The following is a 22967-nucleotide window of genomic DNA, read 5'->3' on the forward strand; positions in this document are numbered from 1 at the left end:
GATAGAATTCAAGAATTCGTAACATATTTGAGAGCTTGAATCATTCCAAATAGCTTATTGATAACAATGTATTATTCATTTCATAAATAGACTATTTTTTTAAAGAAAAATATATAAATTTTTAACGATATAATATAAAAGAGAAACACAAACAGCAATCGTGATCCCGTCCAGAAAAGTGAATCTAGAAATCAGCTGTTCAAGTTAAAGATCAGACAATTTTTTAAAATATTTTTGAAATTTAATTTGAACAAATATGTATTACTATGTGCTCAATTAAATATAAAATTATTCTAAAAATTCTACATGGATATGTGAATTGAAGCAAAACGTTTATGACGATTCCTTATATCAATGGAAGGTGTAGGGCAATTTGACGATTTTCGCGCGCTCTTTATTCAAACGCTCGGTTGATGTTTACATCACAAGGATTGCAATGAAAAATAATGTTATCACTTACCGGTACCGTATCAGATACTGGCTATTCAAGAATCAAGAATGTATCAATCGTTAACGTGAATCTTCTTCACGTTATTTTAAACTACTATAGTTTAGTATTCAGTAATGATTCAACGATATGGAATTGCTTGAGAAGGTCAATGACCGACGCAACACTATCCTGATGTCAGCCAAGGAAGTTCGCCATTTCGCACTAAATGGCAATGCAGATTATTGTCCAAGAGTACCAAGCTGTTTTATTCAATCATAGTATCAATTCTATGAAAATTAAAGCTTTCAGTTTGATTCCAGTTAGGTAGTGAAACAAGGATTTGAATACCATTCATAAAGTGTAGCTGAATATAACTTTGGCCATAATAAAGATACGGTACTGTTTAATTTTATCAATGGTACTGTACCTTATTATTCTAATACTAAATCAAACCATTACTTTCAAATTTGTAATTAATAAAATTGATTACATAAAACTAATACAGAGGAAGGGGTGAGACAAACAAACAAATAAAAACACTCATATTTATTCTTAATTATTAAGGTTTTTTACAATAGAAAAATTTACAAAGATTATCACAAGTATTGTTCTCCATCATAATCCACATGAAAATATCCTAAAATATATTATACTCAACATAATGTTTGAAAAAATGGAATCCATCCTCAATCATTAGGTGGAAATTGCTTCTTACAACATGCATTTCCAGTCCATCCCATATTATTGTAGCAATATTATGATTTGTCATCAAACCAAAAGGCTACTTTAGTAACTAAATTTCTCCCGGTAAACATGAGCTTAATCTAATCACTGTTTAAAAATATATTATTCTTCACACTGTTTATTTTTCAAAACATTTGAAAAAATAAATTCTTTTCATGGATACAATTTTTCTTTTATAAATGTGAATTCATTTATTACTCAAACATTGTAGGTACATAAGAAGGCTTGAAAACAACAGAAAGTATTCATAACACTATCCATAACTATACGTAACTGTTTTCTTGAAAAATATAGCCCCTGCATCTATAAAATCTCTTCAATTGTCCATTTCTATATCCAACATTGGACATCCATTAAATATAGTTTTTGGAATCTTTATCAATTCATGAACAAGGAGAGGTTTTTCTCATGGTTGAAAAATACGCGTACACACCAAATCACATTTCTTCAGGTGATAATTTTCTCCCCAATATAGTAGTTTCAATGAAGATTTAACAAAATTGCATGGCGATTTTGATATTCCGTGAGAAATATGGTAAATCAAAATAATGCATCTACAGTAAATGAAAAACTGAAAATTGAATATACCTTAACAAAAAATCTAAAGAATCTCAATTTCCGAGTAAATGAATCTTGTCTGTTTTATACAAAAAATACCTCATTGCTTATTGTCACCAATTTGCACATTTTCCATAGGAAATATAATACAATGAAAGCAATCACTTCCCTCAATTACCCTGTAAAAAAAAAATAAAACCTGATTTAACAATGTTGACACCACAATCCCCAACTGTCATTTATTTATTTATTGAACTCTCAATTACTTGAGCCCTCAAGTTTAAGCAGTATTTCAAAGTTCTTAATAAAAAAATAAAAACACAACTTCAATGAATTAATCATCACGAACTATGTGAAAACCCTGCAAAAATTAAACACTGAATGAACAGTGTTGATACCACAATAATATTCCCAATTATTACTGTCAACATTTTGTACTGTATTGAAAATCAAACCACACAACATACAACAAACGAAACTAATAGTAGAGGAATTCCGTAATTGAAGTAGGAAGCTGCGGATTTCATCATTTTCTTGTCATCGGTATGCTGATGATTATGGTGATCATGATCGTCATTGTCATGGCTGTGTCCTTCATGTGCGGATCTCCTCTCTCGCTTTGCAATCTTCTTCGTACTCTCTCCGTCCTGTGGGAGCTGCCGTTTCGTGCAAACAGCAGCATCGGCTGCCATACTTTGCTCAGCAACACTGTACACATTCACAAAACCGATCAAATAGGCTAATAAGAATGTTAAAAAGATTAACTTTGAACAGAAATCAGAGTTGGCGAATATTTATTGAACATTGAAAATAAAAGTAGCTCAGTAAAACTGCAACATTCAAAATAACAATCATACAATCAATAGTTTAAAAATATTATCTTTGAACAGCAATCATAGTAGGCACATGTATTAAAAATTTACAATGCGCAAAATTTTGCGATAAAGATAGTTTGATTTCCTTAGGTATCTAAGATAATTGTCAAAATATTGGGAGTCCGGTCACACAAGATGACGAATTATCATGCAATAAACTGAAAAAACAATAAAATTTTGTTCGATAAACTAAAACAACTTCAGTAGCAAAAACCTGCCTTTTTACGCAAGCTTTGTGTAACGGTCTTGAGAATTAATTTTATGAGTAGGCACAAGTAAGATTATCAACGAAAAGTAGTTGTAGGGTGAAGGTTAAATGGGAGTCTCGAGTCTGTGTCTGTTGATCAAAAACTCAGTAACATAAACACAATACTCATTAGTAAAAATATAAGTTGCTTAATAATATTAAACGTATTTTCATTTGAGCATTTTGAAATGATATTTTCAAGTTATGATTCTTTTGAAACATCTTTCCAAATGTTGGACAGGCCCGGCCCTACCCTCTGAGAAGCCGCCACGGCTTTGTGTAAAAATCTCTTTGAATGAGACTTCTGTCACATTATAAAATTAACTACAGCTAAAAGTAATGTTTCATAAGCATAATGATTCGACGACAAAAAAAATAATTTTAGTGCTTATAACCATTGTTCACTTCCACTGTGTCTTTGTACTTTTAAACTAATAACGGTTCATTCGAAACTATATCATATTTATGTCGTTTTAATATCAGGCCTACATCTAACTTAAATCAAGTCAGCAAATGAATAAATACCTAGTAGGTCAAAAAACGGAAAAATTTAATGCGGCTCAAGAAACTAACCTCTATTACACAAAAAAGTTTTTCAAGAAATTGCCCACAAAACGTGAAGAAAATTTACTCACCTTTTTCAGTAATGTTTGCCATTATTTTTCTTTTTACAGTGAACTAAATTTGCGATAAAACATATATTAGTTTTGGAAAACTCATTCATTCATTTAAAATCTAACCTCAAATGAGCCGACCGAAAGCCGACATCACAAGATAGAATTCAAGAATTCGTAACATATTTGAGAGCTTGAATCATTCCAAATAGCTTATTAATAACAATGTATTATTCATTTCATAAATAGACTATTTTTTTAAGAAAAAAATATATAAATTTTTAACGATATAATATAAAACAGAAACACAAACAGCAATCGTGATCCCGTCCAGAAAAGTGAATCTAGAAATCAGCTGTTCAGGTTAAAGATGACAATTTTTTGAAATTTAATTCGAACAAATAATATGTATTACTGTGCTCAATTGAATATAAAATTATTCTAAAAATTCTACATCGATATGAGAATTGAAGCAAAACGTTTATGACGATTCCTTATATCAGTGGGAGGTGTAGGGCAATTTGACGATTTTCGCGCTCTTTATTCAAACGCTCGGTTGATGTTTACATCACAAAGATTGCAATGAAAAATAATGTTATCACTTACCGTATCAGATACTGGCTATTCAAGAATCAAGAATGTATCAATCGTTAACGTGAATCTTCTTCACGTTATTTTAAACTACTATAGTTTAGTATTCAGTAATGATGCAACGATAATAATATGGAATTGCTTGAGAAGGTCTATGACCGACGCAACACTATCCTGATGTCAGCCAAGGAAGTTCGCCATTTCGCACTAAATGGCAATGCAGATTATTGTCCAAGAGTACCAAGCTGTTTTATTCAATCATAGTATCAATTCTATGAAAATTAAAGCTTTCAGTTTGATTCCAGTTAGGTAGTGAAACAAGGATTTGAATACCATTCATAAAGTGTAGCTGAATATAACTTTGACCATAATAAAGATACGGTACTGTTTAATTTTATCAATGGTACTGTACCTTATTATTCTAATACTAAATCAAACCATTACTTTCAAATTTGTAATTAATAAAATGGATTACATAAAACTAATACAGAGGAAGGGGTGAGACAAACAAACAAATAAAAACACTCATATTTATTCTTAATTATTAAGGTTTTTTACAATAGAAAAATTTACAAAGATTATCACAAGTATTGTTCTCCATCATAATCCACATGAAAATATCCTAAAATATATTATACTCAACATAATGTTTGAAAAAATGGAAACCATCCTCAATCATTAGGTGGAAATTGCTTCTTACAACATGCATTTCCAGTCCATCCCATATTATTGTAGCAATATTATGATTTGTCATCAAACCAAAAGGCTACTTTAGTAACTAAATTTCCCCCGGTAAACATGAGCTTAATCTAATCACTGTTTAAAAATATATTATTCTTCACACTGTTTATTTTTCAAAACATTTGAAAAAATAAATTCTTTTCATGGATACAATTTTTCTTTTATAAATGTGAATTCATTTATTACTCAAACATTGTAGGTACATAAGAAGGCTTGAAAACAACAGAAAGTATTCATAACACTATCCATAACTATACGTAACTGTTTTCTTGAAAAATATAGCTCCTGCATCTATAAAATCTCTTCAATTGTCCATTTCTATATCCATCATTGGACATCCATTAAATATAGTTTTTGGAATCTTTATCAATTCATGAACAAGGAGAGGTTTTTCTCATGGTTGAAAAATACGCGTACACACCAAATCACATTTCTTCAGGTGATAATTTTCTCCCCAATATAGTAGTTTCAATGAAGATTTAACAAAATTGCATGGCGATTTTGATATTCCGTGAGAAATATGGTAAATCAAAAATAATGCATCTACAGTAAATGAAAAACTGAAAATTGAATATACCTTAACAAAAAATCTAAAGAATCTCAATTTCCGAGTAAATGAATCTTGTCTGTTTTATACAAAAAATACCCTCATTGCTTATTGTCACCAATTTGCACATTTTCCATAGGAAATATAATACAATGAAAGCAATCACTTCCCTCAATTACCCTGTAAAAAAAAATAAAACCTGATTTAACAATGTTGACACCACAATCCCCAACTGTCATTTATTTATTTATTGAACTCTCAATTACTTGAGCCCTCAAGTTTAAGCAGTATTTCAAAGTTCTTAATAAAAAAATAAAAACACAACTTCAATGAATTAATCATCACGAACTATGTGAAAACCCTGCAAAAATTAAACACTGAATGAACAGTGTTGATACCACAATAATATTCCCAATTATTACTGTCAACATTTTGTACTGTATTGAAAATCAAACCACACAACATACAACAAACGAAACTAATAGTAGAGGAATTCCGTAATTGAAGTAGGAAGCTGCGGATTTCATCATTTTCTTGTCATCGGTATGCTGATGATTATGGTGATCATGATCGTCATTGTCATGGCTGTGTCCTTCATGTGCGGATCTCCTCTCTCGCTTTGCAATCTTCTTCGTACTCTCTCCGTCCTCTGGTAACTTCTTTTGTTTGTCTTTCTTGTATTTTGTTTCGGACTCTTCTTTCTGATCGTCAATAGCTGCAATGGTTTCTTGTTTGTTTGAGGCGTCGGTGTAGAGTTCACTGGCGTCAACCGGCTCCAATTGGATTGGAGTCAGCTGAGTTCTGCCTTGAGTCGGCTGCAGGTCAAGGTTCACAGCACGACTGGGTGCGCCAACATTCCTCGACTGCAGCTGCGGAATTGACTCGGGTCGGATATTTTCAGGCACCGGTGGCGGAATATCCCCTCTAAACACACCAAACTGTGGCGTGCTACGGACCAGGTCCTCGGAGCCCTTCGGTTTCTTTGAGAAGCTTCTAGAACTCAACGAAGATGGCGACAACACCTCACCGTTGGCCACTGGTTTTCCGTCGTAGGTCACGATTGTGGCACCGTTCGACTCGCGTTTGGCTGGCACAGATATGTGGCCACTGGTTGACACACCGTAGATTGGTCCTGAGGGAGGCAGATAGTAGGTGTCCATTTGTTCAGCTGCCATGGCGAGCTCATCCTCTACCTGATCTGGTGATTGAGACCTGAATTTGGGTGTTTCTGCGTACATGGGTCGCCTCCTGATCACCACAATACTCTGCCTCACAGGTTTGTTCGACGCCATTAGTTTCTTCTTAGTGGGCGACAGTTCATCACCGCCTTGCTTTTTTGTAGGTTTCTGTAAACTATCCAACGGCGATGGAACAAAAATCGGCTCGAAAAACTCATCCTTGTTTACTTCTTCAGCACCTCCATTTTGTCCCTCATCGACGGGGTCCAGATTGATAGCACCCACCATCTCCTCACCCTCCTCCTCCTCGCCATCATCACTCGTGCCGACTCGGTCATGCTCGTTGGTGAAGTTGTGGATAATTGGCTTGAAGCCGGACTCAAGTACAACTGCACCCGGGTTGAAGCCACTGCTCAACGGCATACTACTGAACACTTGTTCGCTGGGGTTACGTTTCTTGGTTTCAGACTTCAGTTTGGTTGAGTCGCTTTGTAGAGGGATGGGTTTCTTCAGTTTACCCGTCGAGTACGACACACTGACACTCTTAGTCACCTGCTGCTGTTGGTGGGGGCGTTGGGAAGCCGGGATTAGAACGGTGGACTGAGGGAGGGGGCGGTTGGGGATAGGGGCAGCGGGGCGGGAGGGCACTCTCAGCACTGGCTTCTTCATGATGATCGGCCTCAGCTGTGGGGCATTGTTGGCGACGAGCAGAGGTCGATGCATCGAAGCGCCCTGCTGAGCCATTAGCATGATGGGTGGGATGGGGCGGTGGGGGCGGATGATTGTCATAACCTGTGGAAGAGGTCGACGACCCACTTGGGGGTGGATTGTGGGTTGCGTCACTGTCGGTAAATAACTACTAGTTGACAAGTAAGTCACATTATTTTGTTTCAGTGTAGTTGCAGTGTTCTCAAAATTCCTCAGAGTTGATCCCTCCTGTACATCCTCATTCACACTGTACGGTGAGTTATTCTTCGCCCCAGAATTTTTGAAGTACTGCTCATTTGGAATGGCAATCTCGTAGCCCCCGTTCTTCGACGGGTCAGGTTTGAACGGTATCTTGAAGCCCGATTCGTAACCGTTTATTCCGTCCTTGAAATTGGCGGGACTCTCGGCCAGGGTCTTGTGGTAGTCCTGTTTGATGATCTGAGGATGCGGCAGGACGCGAGTGGCAACTCGGATGCTCGGTCGGGACTGCAGCTCGTCGGCATATTCGAGACTCCCCTGAGGGGGCACTTTGACGGCGACCGGCTCACTGGCCGCCCCCGAAGGCAGGTCACAGCTATCCAACACGTGGATCTTCCAGCCTAGGTAGCGGTGCGAGAAACACTGCAACAAACAAATAAATACAATTTTCATCTGGGAATGAAATTCAAACATTCTACAATCCCCAAACAAGTCATATTCTATTCATATTCTATCATATTCATATTCATGCTTGCCTAAACTATTGAATAAAGTTAGATCCCCACATATCAAATAAGTGCGTGTCCGGTACAGTGAAAATATAACTCACATGAGTTCGAATGGGACTATTTCCGCTCACCACAGCCGAGCTATTATAAATAATCCTAATAGGACAATCCTAACTTATGGGAATTTTATTCTTACTGAAGAGGACTTCTTCAATGATAGTGATAAATGGAAATCCGCCTTTATATTGACAGTGCTCTAATATAATATTATAGCATAATAGTTATTCATCCTATTAAATAAGATAGAGATTGAATATTTCTAATAAGATGGAAATTGAATAAAAATTCACTTGTGTGGAATTAACTTACCCTATTGTGAAGATTTTAGTATTTGATTTTGAGTAGGCATGTGTAGTATAATTAATATGAAGAGTTTTTATTGTTTGTTATTTATGACTATTGTCAATTTGATATTTTCACTATGACAAATAGATTAATCTAATTGGAATAAAGATTTCAATAATACATACCCTATTAATAAATCTCACATTATTTATTGTCAAATCTACTAAACTATAAAAACATCATTATACTTTAATTCTCTGTAGCACATCATGTTTCTATTCCATGGAATAGAAGACAAACTGAAATAATGATAATTATATGTAATCCTCAGACAAAATAAAACTCCCCACCAGCGGTTAGACTTATTTTTTCAGGTACTGCCAAAAGTTGACTAGTGAATTTTCTAGGTTCGTGGAGTTTTAATATTATTATGTGAATATTTTTAATGTGAAAATAAATGAGTAATTAAATACTTCGATAAAGGAAAATAATTTGCTAAACTTCAAGTAAAAGAGCGTGAATTTCACTCTAATGAATCGGACCATCCGTCTCCTCTTTTCCAGTGACTTTATAACATGAACATCATTATAGATCTAATCAATCAGACTTTCACAAAAAAGATTGGAAACTGAATGTTGAGTATAAATAGACTATTTGCTTGCCTGGTAGTAGACAGTGTCTGGGGTGTTCTTGTCGGGCGTCCACTGAATGAGACCCGGCTCGCCGTAGTCGCAGACGAGTGTTAGCACTCGCTGGTAGGCGCCGAACGAGGCGAATGAGTCAGGGTCGGCCTCGGGGTCAGGTGTCCAGTTGCACAGGCGGCCTGTGCCCGTTGGCACCACCTCGCCCCGAGAGTTCTTCTCCACGCCGGCGAAGATGCGCACTTTCTGCACAACAACAACAATAATAACACATCAGTCTCAATTCTGTCTCGCCAAACATTCATGGAATATATAAAAATCAAAGTGCCCTTCATAACTTCATTTTTCACAACATGTTTCGACTTTGAAGTCATTTTCAAGTACATGAAAACACAGTTTGATTTACTCGAGAATGATACCTTGAAGATTTTTTCAAGTACCTACATGGAAACACTACTTGAATACGACACTAATTTAAAGACGAAACTTGTAAAATAAATTGATCCATGAATTAGATTTTCGTTTGTAATATTTTCCCAGATACTACCAATGAAATATAAATGAAAATATAAATCTGAGTACCCTTTTTAAATTATTTCAATTTATAGACAATTAGACCATCAATAGAGTATGGCATGGAGAAAAAATATCGTTACTTCTATTATTTTCTTATGGTATGGGAATAGATTATTTTTCAGAAAATATTTCAAATCCTTCGCGGAAAAATATAGATCCTTGCAATAATTTTTCATGTTGAAAATAAGCTTTCTAAAACAAAACAAGTCCTAGGTATGTCGGCTTACTCTCAGAAAGAGCTGCTCTGTGGTGATGGGAAGCATAGTCTATTCTATCTTTTGTGTTATAGCTGTGAGTATTGTTATCTCTTGTTAAATCTTTTTTTCTACAGGCCATCACACACCAACGTTGTGCAGCTACAAATACGTCTTTTGAAAGACGTAGCCGACATAACTCCCAATGTTAACCAATCTGTACATTTCAAATCGTGAATTTAACATTGGTAGATTCGACGGCTACTTTTTCCGAGGACCTATTTCTAGCTACGCTACGTCGGTGTATGATGGCTTTTACAGTGCATAATCTATACTATAATAAAGGAAAGAACTGGCTTATACACGTACGGGATAGAAAATTCACAAATGACGCATCATCACGTCTGAACTACTGGACTGATTAATCTCAAATTTGCATATAGATTCTTAATTTACCGAAGATGGTTCTAGGCCTATTTAAAAATCTTCAAGATTCCACTCGGTCAAGTTTTAAGTTTGTCGGGTTTTAATCAAGATTCCACTCGGTCAAGTTTTCAGTTTGTCAGGTTTTAATCAAGATTCCACTCGGTCAAGTTTTCAGTTTATCAGGTTTTAAATTAGACCCTTGCGGAGCACGGGTTACCTGCTAGTTAATTCATAAATGTGAAACGAAAGAGCGGTGAGGAACACCCAGATCTTAAAAATTAGATTGCAGGATTAAATACGCATAATCCCTTCATTTGTCCCGACAGCTTTTTTCCAAAGTCTGAAAACTTTTTCCAAATTCTGGGAAGTCTTACCGCACACAACAGTAGTATAGACCTATCGAATATGAGACATAATGAATGTCATTGTCAGTTTGAATCACCTAATCTTCTGATTTAACGAAATGCAAAAACACCTGAGGGATCCTACCACACAGTACGTAACAATCCCATGACAGGTACTGTTCCAGAGTGACATCAAGGGATTTTGCAGAGACTGTTCAACAAAAGTATTATTTATCTAATAAAGTATTTAAATAGGGCTACTTGAATGATCAATAATTATAGAAAATAACGATAGTATCTTTGTGTTAATAAAAAAATACAAGGGTACTAATAGTTATTTTTAATAATAATTCTTATTTATCTGCATTTCAAGATTTTAATATTGCGTGCAGTTCAACAAAAGTATTATCTATCTGAAAAAATATTTTAATAGGACTACTTAAATGTTTAATAATTATATAAAATAACGATAGTAACTTTGTGTTTGATTTCAGAATTTTAGTTTTTATTTTATTTTATTTCATGTTACTAACAAAACACATTTCAAATAAAAAATAATACACATTTTTTTCCATGCATGGGCGAAATGCCTGTGTGCAGGAAAGAGTAGCAATCTGAATAGTTCATAATGACAAAAGTTCATAATAAGTTAACATAATGAAATACATGACAATATATGTGAAAGTTGGAAAAGATTGAAATGAGAGATGGAAAAATGAAGTAAAAATACAAGTATAATACAAGGGTACTAGTTATTTCCAATATTAATTATCATTTAACTCTACATATCATTATTTAATATCTCATTATTTATCTCTGTCGTAGACGTAGAGTTAGTTATCTTCATGTTTGAACTTTAAGTACTACTGGAATGTGTGCTGAACTTACAGCTTTTTCCTCGGGCGTCTTGTGTTCGTAGCCGCCGACGGGGTCGTCAGTGATGTAGAAGGGGTGATACTTGGCGGGGATGTCCGGATCCATACCTCCCTCCGTGATGAATGTGTACTGCATGCCTCGCACCACGTAGATCTCGGGAATCAGCAGTCCGTTGATGAAGTAGGAGATGCCCCAGCCCACGTGACCTGAGCAAAAGCAACTAATTAATAACAAACACATCGCTATTTCAAATAATCTCCTTACTATGTGATAAATTATATTTTTATTAATATAATTAATAATTTTATTATTTCCTTTCAGATTTTTGTGTGTGCAGAATTTATATTTTATTTTTCCACGACATTAGCTATGTACAGACTTTTGTATCACTCAACTGTTTATACAGTGTAATCTAAAGTGTTATCTAAATTTAAGAGAGAAATAGTACAAGGAGTATCCATAGTTTTTCTCTCTTGGTCAGTGCTTTATTGTAAAAATAATAATTAAAATAAATAAATAAGTTAATATTATTTTATATAATTGTTTCTTGTTCTTTTGTATACATCTTAATGAAAATAAAAATTTACTTTCTACTTTTTTATTATACTTGGTAATAGATTCTTAGTGCCGTTTGCACGGTGCTTAAACTAAATTTCATCTTAAACTGGATGAAATCCATAGCAAGTCTCGTTTGTTATAATATAGTTAATTTCGAGTTGAAGCTAATTCAGTTTAAGCTTTCACTGTACGATTCTTAGAGATTGATGCATGATCCATTATGAAATCAGACAACATATTGAAAGAATATGATATAACCAAAGTAAAACTGATGGAGTGAATTATAAAGTACGTTTTATCGCCCAGATGTCTTTGTTGCCCGGATATTAATTCATGCACTGAAATAATCTATTTCCTTAATATTATTGATTCATTCCTCATCACAATAATGGCAATAAATCAATCAATCCTCATCAACATTCATCCAATTACCCAAGTCTAGCCCTAGGTTTTATAAGAGCACGTATATTCAGGAAAAATATTTGTTGAACTAATTATTTTTCTGATTACTTGGTCCAACTGTTTAGTTAGTTCAGGTACCTGTAATAGCAGATTAGACTACAGTTTTTCAATTATAGTAGACCAATTTTTATAAAATCTTCAGATATTTCTGGTAAATATAACCACAGGTTACTTACCAATCCATATCATTTTGATTAAGTACCAATGTTTATAGAGTTTCAATTTATTTTTAGTATTGATAGCAGATTATCAACTCCAAATTTAGGGTTTTCCAATAATTAATCATTCATTTTCCAAACACAGTAACAACCTATTAGATTTTTAGTTGTTCAATATTAATATAAATATAGTAGGCTATTGCAATTTTCCAATGAATCCTCCAATTACAGTAACGATTCTCATAAATTATTTTGTAGCTTTTAAACAAGGAAATAAATATGATATTGCAATTGTTCGAATGCTAGTAATTGCATTATATACATCGAAATCGCTAGCTGCCTTAGGTATGTTGTCAATATTATTTGAAGTCGCATAAGTCTTCAGGGTAGTTGATAGCATTTCAATTTTGATCTTTGTTTGATAAGTATAATTGTGCGTGTAATATTTAGCTTTATGAACTTGACATCTTTGTTCTCTTAATATGATAACAATATTTTTTTTATTCAATTGTTGAGTTATTCAACGTACTTTTGATAGCAGGTATCTTAAAACCCCTATTATTTAATACAAACATAGTGAAACAATAGCATAAGTAGATATCCCATGGTATAGGGCGTTTATGTCGCAACTTTTACTGTTATCTCAAACTGATAGTCCACGTAGTTATTTCCTGTAAAGCTTTATGACGCTGGTAGTCTCTCATATTGTGCCGTTCATACACTCTCACCCGGTCAAAACAGTGAAAATCGACAATAATCGACTTGATATAACAGTGAAAGTTGCGACATAAACGCCCTATACCATGGGATATCTACTTACGCTATTGTTTCTCTATGATACAACTAACAAATTCTGTGCTACCCTTTACCTGTGATAGCAGAATATCCTCGCTTGCCTCCGGTGGGTCCCATCTGAGCATAGAAGATGCCGTCATCGGGCTCGTTGCACTGAATGGCGGGGATCTCCCAGGCGTCCTTGCTGCGGTTCACAGGTGCGGGGGGTGGGGGTGGCCGACTCTTCGGCAGGGCGACTTCCTCCTTCTGAACCAACATTCACAACAACAAAATACAATAAAGAATTCAATAAACAACATAGTTGATTGAAATTGTCAAATAATACAAAAAAATTACAATATTTATAAATTGTCAAACATTCACAACGAAAGCAATAAACTCACTTTGTCGAAGTTCTCAAAACCACTGACTAATAATAAGAGAAAAAACAATTTGAGATACTAGTTTTGGTTATTTGCATCAGAGACCGAATACAGGCAGGTAACAGAGCATACTTCGCAAATGCTGCTGCTATGTTAAAAAGCAATTTCCTCTCTAAAGCATGTAAGCTAAGGCTCTACCAGATACTTGTGAGGCCAATCATTGTCTATGGCTGTGAAGCCTGGGCAATGACCGATGCAGGTGAGAAAGCTCACAGAAATGCTAAAAGAAAAATCTGGTGTGGCGCACTCACACAACTTTCTTTGCCATTTTGAAAATTGATCACCTGACGCTAGTGTGCAAGCGCATCACAAGTCTACTTATAAACAAAGATCTGAGCCAGCTGGTGACAGGATAATAACGCTGGAGACATAGGAGGTCTGCTATCTCTTCATAGTGAATGATTTAATAGAATCAACAGTTCCCAACAGTTTGCAATTATTGGATAATCAGATTTTCTCGAATTTTGAGCTTATTTTCAATTTTAGGTGAAAATGTTATTGAACATTAATTGTAGACATTTTCATGCTTAATCTTTAACACTTTTTTTGTTTAAATTGTATCTGAAGCCTGATAATTGGGAATCTAAAATCAAACTTTGCATAGATGGGGCGGAGCTACTGAAATTTTTACAGAGACCAATACCCAAAAACCACTTTTTTGGACTCAGGGGACCTTGAAACGTATAGAAATTTAGAAATTGGGGTACCTTAATTTTTTTCGGAAAGCAATACTTTCCTTACCTATGGTAATAGTGCAAGGAAAGTGAAAAGTAAGCTCCTCTCTAAAACATGTAAACTAAGGCTCTACCAGATACTTGTGAGGCCAATCATTTTCTATGGCTGTGAAGCCTGGGCATGACCGATGCAGATGAGAAAGCTCTCAGAGTTGCTGAAAGACAAATGCTGCAATGAATTTATGGTCCAACATGTTTTCTGAAAAATGAAAAATAATGCTGAAATTTCTTGTTGGTTATCCATCTTGTTCTCACTAATATATTATTACTATTGTATTTTTTATATAACTTTAAAGTTGAAAAACACTCACATTCTTTGATGTGGCGACGACCGTTCCGTGCTGGTGTTGCACATTCTCAAGCTAAACAAAAACTGAAGTAGGTCGTCGCCACACCAAAGAATGTGAGTGTTTTTTTTTACTTTGAAGTTATTTAAAAATACAATACTGAGTTGTATGCACTCATACAGGGGCAGGACATAGTGATATTTGTAAAGTCTCAGAGGTTGACTGGGACACGGGGCACTATTGAATCTTCATTCAAATAATTCTAACGTCAATCTTGTAGAATTTGGAGAATATTTTCTTCAAACACTGAATAAATTATTATATTTGGGAATCAAAATGGAAATTGAGATGGCTGGGACACGTTCATCGAATGTAAGAGGATCAACTACCTCTTAGAATATAGAGGAGCAAACTGGACAATCGCAGGAGAAAGGGAAGGCCACGAGATCGATGGATGGATTGTGTGATTAAGGACTGGGAAGGATTGGAAGTGAATAAGAATGGCAGTCCAAGACTGCTGACAGGGATGAGTGGAGAAGAGTGCTGCAGAATGCCAAAGCCCAACCCGGTCTGTAGACTGTAGAGCAAACAAGGAAAAGAGAGAGGGAGAGAAGAAAGTTTCGGTTGTTATACCATGTTTGGACAAAAATCATGAAGTGTAAACATAACCAATTTTTGGACAATTTCTATCTAAATTTGGGAAAGGAACAGTTTTAGGCTTTAAGTCTGTTTTTTCTTTCCCAATCATTCCCGGTTGAGAGTCATATTGTATCTATCAATGTATAAAGAGTACAGTACAGTACATAATAAATACGTACATTACTTGTACGAGAAAAACTACAATACAGCTACTCATAATGATCTACATTCTATAACATAATACTTTTTCAGAAATTAATGAACTAGATTACTCACAATGCTAGAAGATGTATCAGGCTGTTGTTTGATGGTCTCCCTGTGGCCAGTCATGGCTAGGGCAGCATCCTGTTCGGGAATCGGACAATTCCAAGATGGCTGTCTTCCGAAATCAAGGAACACCGTCGCTACACAAAACATATCAAACTGTCAATACTTTGTAACTAAAACTGTATACCTACTACTATTTAATAAAATGAATGACCAATAAAGAGATTCTATTAACCTGTTAGCTGATGCTCGAGGCATCATCGTCGGTTATGAGTTGAGGTGAAACGTTTATAATGAAAACACTGGGAATTTGTCAAAAAATATCACTTATTTATTAAAAAATAACAAAAATGTTTCGACACCAATGGCGTCATCATCAGTGTGAGAAATTCACAGCTGAAAATTGATGATGAAAATTGGTGTCGGAACTAACATGTTTGTTATTTTATAATAAATAAATGATAGTTTTTGACAAATTCCCAGTGTTTTCATTATGGATAGATATCACAATATCTCACCAGCAACAAAATCTGAAATGAAACGTTTATCTTTCTTATGAATAGAACTATTCAAGTAAAATAGACAACAATTTTTGTGGTTCTATGTTCGCCCTAAGTATGTTGCGTTTCATTTGAAGTGTGAAAGAATGCACGAAGTTGGACATATTCCGCAATGATGATATCAGAAATGACTTGAACAAATCATTATTAGCTGCACTGTTTGATTATAAACAGATTGAACTGGAAGAATAATGTTGAACGGATGCCGGATAATAGAATACCAAAAGCTGTAATGAATATAGACCTCATGGTAGAAGATATATTGGTAGACCTTTAAAAAGATGGCAATTGTACAATTTATACCCTTTGAAACCGGAACAAGCGTGTATGCCTAATCCTAGAAAGAAGAAGATGTTCGTCCCTCTTCAGGATCAATGGCACGCATGTGACCATTTGCATTTTTGTAACCTAAACTCGGAATCAGATGTTGTGATACCTTTGGATGTGATGGAGTGATAGGAGACCTCCTGCTTGGAGTTGAGGGGTCCGACCGCCCAGATGACCGCCTGACTTCTGTTCGTGTAGATCGGCTTGTCGAGAGCGTCGTGGGCCTTCAAAGGACGCTGATACGTCACTATCGAATAGCCGTTCACCAGCGCCGCGTTCAGAAGGCGTACGCTCTCTGTATTGCTCTGCAATTACAAATAGTACGTTTAGTTTCATTAATTATATAATAAATGTTTTTCTGATATAGTTGGATACAGTAGATGGATATTTCATTGGCAATAAATTAGACTGTCGTGTCGTAAAAATAGTTCGAAAACGAATTATTAACTAGCAGTTCGTCATGGATAGTGAAATAGATGATAAATAGTGACATAGATGAACTGGCACTACTATCCCAGCAGCCTAACTCATTTTGGAGCTTCAATGACTTACTTATTCGTCACATGGAACTACAACAAGGAAGTAGAGCTTATGCAGTACCGTATATGACACGTCGAAGTTTTAAAATATAATATTACTAAAATGATCCATATAAAATAACAAACAGATAACACAAAAAAAATTCACATAAAATAACATGAAGTAAGAATCAACACTCAAGGAAGTCTGCTAATTTTCATGGACGTAATTCAATAAGAAATTATCCAAGTATTCCTTTGATCTCCTTCAAGCCCTCAATTTTTCTAATGTGAGTTGAGTGCATTGCATATTTTCATCCCCATATAAAACGGGCCATTCTCCAACAGACAAAGTTTAAGAGGTAGTTATACAAAACCTCTTAATCTTGTTTTATGGGGATGATTCACCTGATTCTACTCATATACCCCTGTTCCTGTATATTATGATAAATTTCTTCAGTGATGTTCAAGTCATGTTTAGTAAGGTCGGTTATAAAGTCTGCATCTGTTTCACATTGGTTTGATACCCTTGTCAATCATTAGATAAACAAAGCATATTGCTCTATTCTCTTCCAACTACGTACCGTTGCCAAATTGTTGAGCACTATTCATGAAATATCAGAATATTCAGTGAAAATTCAGTGAAAAAGTGAGAACAATGCCTTTCTATCATTATCACTGATTTTATAACGTGAATCTCACTGTAGTATCGATTACACATGAAAGCAGCTCTCATTCTGTCACATTATTCATCATATTTATTTATTCAATGATCCATATTCATCAAAATAATGGATATTGAAATGATAGTACCAAATTTGGAAATTTCAAAGATTGATGAAATTTTAGTGAGTTGGTTTTGGAACTGACCTCGATGTTGACATCGGGACAGCTGCCCCTCTGGCCGGCGCACTGGCTCTTGGCGTCCAGGTAATAGTCGACCGCATACCCGTTGAGCGTGGCATGGTCCACCCAGGCTACAACCACATCGGCACCCACCATCACGTTACGGCCTTCCTCGCCAGACGGTCCGAACGAGATGTATTCGCCGTCCTCTGCATAACAAACATCAAATTAAATCATTATTGACAATTATGAAGGCATAAAATAAGATAGAACCATCACACAATACCACCACATCAGTGTAATGGCCGTAACGCAACGTTGCAGCGTTACTTCACGTTAAGGCCTTCCTCACCCGACTGCCCGAACTAAATGTATTCGCCGTCCTCTGTTTACCAACGCGAATATATAAAGGATAGTATACAAACGCAAATAAATATAGGATAAGTCATGAATCAACATCAGATAAGTCACTATTACATAGATGAGATAGCATAAGCGCCTGCCATATACCAGTAGATGATATCTTCTTATGCTATTTTATCACTATGCTACAGTATTACGTTATCAACTTCCAACATTATAATTTAATGTATATAAACTTTCAAGTAGAAGAAAATAAAAGAGGGGGAAAAATAGGGAGGACGAGAAAGAGTAGGAGGAGGTGGAGGAAGAGGAGGAGGAGAAGGAGCAGGAAGAGGAAGAAGAAGAAGAAAAAGAAGAAGAAAAAGAAGAAGAAAAAGAAGAAGAAGAAGCAGTGAAAATAAGAACGAAAATGAAGTTGAACAATAGGGAAGAAAGAAAAAATACTCAATGAGTGAGGAGGACAAGAACCAACGAAAAATGCAAACAGAAGTAATAGTAGAAGGAAGAAAAGGAGAAGAGGGATATCAGTAAAAGAAAGAAATGGTGGAGAAGGTTTATATGTAGAAGGAGAAATGAATTATTATTTCACGCAATTATAAATAAGATTTTCGAAAAACAGTTTAAGAGTGGTATAACTATATCTGTTGATGATATACCCATATCAGTTGATACTTTCTTTCTCTCTTTTCAAGTATAATAATGATCATCTTCAACTCTCAAATCCATTCAGTTTCTTAGCATCATCAGGATTCCTCCCATTGCACATTAATAGATCTAGGGTTCATAGGGCATTACTCGCAGCAGAAAAAATAACGAAGGTAGTTTTCATCAATAATTTAGTACAGCACTCCAATCAGTTCTACCTTGCTGTTCAAGTCAAAATCTATAAAACCTTGCTGTAGCAGTAAACCTTAGAATTAAAGTAAACTTTGGACCACCGCTTAGATTAATATTCTGTGAATTCGGGACACGGAATCACTGTTTGGAGCACAAACATCACATTGATATTAAATATCAACCTTAAATATAAGCTTATAAAATTTTTATAAGCTGATAGAAACGCTGAAGGTTGTGCTGAGTGCATTCAAATGCGTCCGTAATAATTATTTATCATTTACAATCAGATTAAGGACAAAGAAACAGACTACAGTCCAAAATTTCTTTTCATCCCAATTTTATAGAATAAATTGTCCAAATAAAGGTTATGTGCGACTTTTCACTCTTCACTAATTTCAACATTGAAACAAAACACAAACACTTAAAACAATTAATTTTGAATTTAGCGAGATTGAGATCCGAATTGATAACAAAATTCCTTCTACTTAGCATTACGAGTAATGGTGTGAGGTGTAAAGGTGTGTACAGATTTACGCGCCGCGAACATGAGCAATTCATTTTTAATCAGCTGATGCCAAGCTTTTTATATCTGTATCTTACCTTTTCTGTAAAAATACAGATATAATCAGCTGATTAAAAGTGAATTGCTCGTGTTCGCGGCGCGTATATCTGTCCGCACCTTTAGGCAAACTTCTATAATACATTAGATAATCAAGTCTCCTTGAAAAGTCATGTAAAACTGAATGCAGTGGAACCTCAATAATAATACACTCCGTTATCTACTCGTAGTGGGATACATTTTCTCTGTAGTCCCTTGAAACGCCTATATAGCTTTCAATCTTGATATACACCCCAATACCTTGATATATAATTTACCACCTCGTAGTGTACCCCGATTTAATACAGATCTCGTAATAGTAGATTTTTGAGCGGGCCCTTGAAATGCAGTACCGTATATCGAGGTTCCACTGTACTCAAGACTATAAAAAATGTTACAATGGGTTTATCAATTTTAAGTGTGTTCCGAACCAAGAGGTAGTGATCATTTCAAAAGGTTCATAATAAACAAGTTTATTGTATCGTTAAATTCAGGCGAGTTGGAAGCAGTTGCAGACTGCAATCTGGTTGTGAACAAGCAAGCATTGAGCCATTCTGAGTACTTTTTCCAGCACAGTAGACGACCAAATCCAGTCAAACTGGTTGTCTAATTCAATTCACAGCTCTTAAGACAAATAAATCAGCGATGAAGCGGTGATTTTATTATTATTTAATGCAGGAAGTTGTTCAGATATTGTGTAACTTTCACGTTAATCGTGCGTTCGCATAAGAGCGATTCTTCACATGTGCTGGGAGAAGCAACATTCTCACATGTGTTTTATATCTATTCATTCTCACACCCTCTCGTAAGAGACCTAGCATCTCAGAAAACTCAACATATCTCAGGTTTATTGTTTAAATCAACGATGGACTGTACATCTCTCAGACTTTATTGTTTAAATCAACGAATCGAAATGAAGCTTAGAATGAATGGGAAAAATCATTCCGAAATTATAACTTTTAAATTATTGAACATCAACAATGGAAAGCATCAACTTATCACAGTATCACTAATCAATAATCATGATATAATCCATCAACCAACATACACCAACTCAACGTGTGAACAGAACGTTCACATTGGATGATCACATTGGATGCACGTACGTATGGTATGCGGGAGTGAGAAATAAAATGTGGAAAAAGCCATAGAAACACTTATTAATACTGAACGCGTGCACTTGCTGGTGGTGTTCAGTGCGAGCAGCGACACAACGTGTTTCTATGGCTCTTTTCAGATTTTGTTTCTCATCTACACGCGTGGTCATGCATGGTGACCACAACCCTGGTATCTCAGCATCTTCTCTTCCAGTCAGCACAAATTGACTTCCTGGTAATCTGGCTTATATTAGCCAGAGATTAAGTTATAATTTCCGATAAGAGGTTATATTCTATGAGCAATTAGTGAATTTTATTTTATTTTGATTGCCTGGGAGACCGTCATAGCTTATGGTTCATGACAACCTGTTAAAAAATATTGTCGTTTTCATAAAATTTTGATACTTTTTGACAATCAGTTGTCATTGAAATTATACTCAACAGGAATAGATATGAGAAGAATCTGAACTAAAAACATATTGAGCACAAAAAAATGTTAATACTGTACTCTAGTGAAGAAAGAAGATGGAAGAGTAGAGGTGCAGTGGATGCAGTTTGGAGTTTTCTTCAGCAAAGCAAAAAGAGATGGATGGCGACTCGTCTAACCGCATTGTTGTGTAGCACTCTCTCTTCAAGGACTTTGGCAAGGTTGAGACAGTGGGAGATCCATCCAACCAACATTATTATCTACAAAACCATTGAGGAAATTTGGTAACCCGAATGGAAATATACTGTAGACTTCTTCACGTTTTATCTTCTACTCCTTCTGACTTTGTCTTCATTTTTCCACCCTTTTTATTCTTCTTTTTCTTCTTCTCCTACTACCTCTTCTTTTCTATTCTTTAATCCTCTTCTTCTTTTCTAATATTTTCTTTCTTCTTCTTCTTCTTCTTCTTCTTCTTCGTTAACATAAACTTCAGTTTGAGAATATGTTTTTGTTATTCTCAGTTATTATTATTTTTTCTTTCATTAGTATTATTATTATTTTTTAATCTTTTTTATTCCATCTATATCTGTCTGCTTGGGAAATCAAAAAATTCTATATAATGTATTCATGAATTTTCATTAATTCGATAACTTTTATAAATCATATTTATTGAATTGGCTCAGAAGCAGGTGTTAACAAGAATTGAATTGATTCATATTCATATCATTTCTTCAATTTCTCTTCTTCTTCTACTTTCTCATCTTTCTTACTTTTCTCCTTATTTCATTCTCTACTCTCTCATTTTCATAACATTATCTTTATTATCCACTTATAATTATCTTACTTTATATTATCTAATTTAATTCTATTTTAACTTCCAACAGTTAACTGTTTTTATTTGTAATACTTATATACTTGTTTATTTGAATACTATTGTATCTTGTTTACTTGTTTTGTATTGTACTGTTGTTTAGTGCAACGGGTCTATCGAGACCTAGCACGTCATAATAAAAATCAATCAATCTTCTTCCAATTCTTCCTCTCCTATTTCTCCTAGTCCTAGTACTTCTACTTCCACTTCATCTACTTCTCTTCTTCTTTTTCCTTCGTCTTCCTTTCCCGATAGATATAAGGAATTCATACAGGGTTGAGCAATAAGTATGGAGGATTTGGAATAGCTGTTACATAGGCTACTAAGTTTGAAAAAAACTCGAACATTTTTCACCAGTATGTACCTTGGATGTTTCCATCTTTATAATTAGAGGAAGGGGAAAAATTAAAAATCAACACCGTTTAAAACTTCAAAAATCACCAGTATGTACCTTGGATGTTTCCATTTTTATAATTAGAGGAGGGAAAAAATTAAACATCAACACCGTTTTTGACCAAACACTCCTGTTGACGTTGTGAGAGGTTGTTGACAGAATGCCGTGCAAGAGATAACTTTGCCTTATCTGCCGTGGGTGAAACGGAGGCCATCTAACAGATGTTATTTACCGTACTTAATAAATGTCTTAATTTCTTTTCAATTCTTAATATTATCAAAATGGCAAAATCCAAGGTACATACTGGGAAAATGTATGTTTTGTTCCGTTCAAAAATGAGTATGTAACAGCTATTCCAAATCCCCCTATACTTCATTGTAATCGCCCAACCATGTAGTTAGTGTAAACCAAGGAAAAATCTTGAAACCAGAATCTGGTTCAACTAAAACTAAATCTGATTCAGTG

The 22967-nt window shown here is 35.1% G+C and overlaps 1 protein-coding gene across 6 annotated transcripts in view; it reads right to left on the minus strand.

Annotated features, from left to right (window-relative positions):
* Positions 1-961: 961 nt before the first annotated feature.
* The window catches only part of LOC111044628 (protein Skeletor, isoforms B/C), a 111063-nt gene continuing 89057 nt past the window's right edge, over positions 962-22967 (minus strand). For 2 of the 6 annotated variants that reach the window (XM_039419440.1, XM_039419438.1), the window contains 7 exons: positions 17940-18124; positions 16661-16856; positions 15674-15801; positions 13390-13567; positions 11355-11548; positions 8948-9172; positions 4576-7854 (listed from right to left, as the gene is read on the minus strand). In XM_039419440.1, coding sequence (XP_039275374.1) covers positions 5797-7854; positions 8948-9172; positions 11355-11548; positions 13390-13567; positions 15674-15801; positions 16661-16856; positions 17940-18124 — 3164 coding nt within the window. In that variant the 3' untranslated portion in view covers positions 4576-5796. Of the gene's footprint in view, positions 2359-4575; positions 7855-8947; positions 9173-11354; positions 11549-13389; positions 13568-15673; positions 15802-16660; positions 16857-17939; positions 18125-18251; positions 18301-22967 lie in introns of those variants that run through there. The other 4 variants (XM_039419442.1, XM_039419441.1, XM_039419439.1 and 1 more) reach the window with 3 other exon arrangements.

This window comes from Nilaparvata lugens, chromosome 1 (genome assembly GCF_014356525.2).
Source record: "Nilaparvata lugens isolate BPH chromosome 1, ASM1435652v1, whole genome shotgun sequence".
NCBI classification, from domain to species: domain Eukaryota; kingdom Metazoa; phylum Arthropoda; class Insecta; order Hemiptera; family Delphacidae; genus Nilaparvata; species Nilaparvata lugens.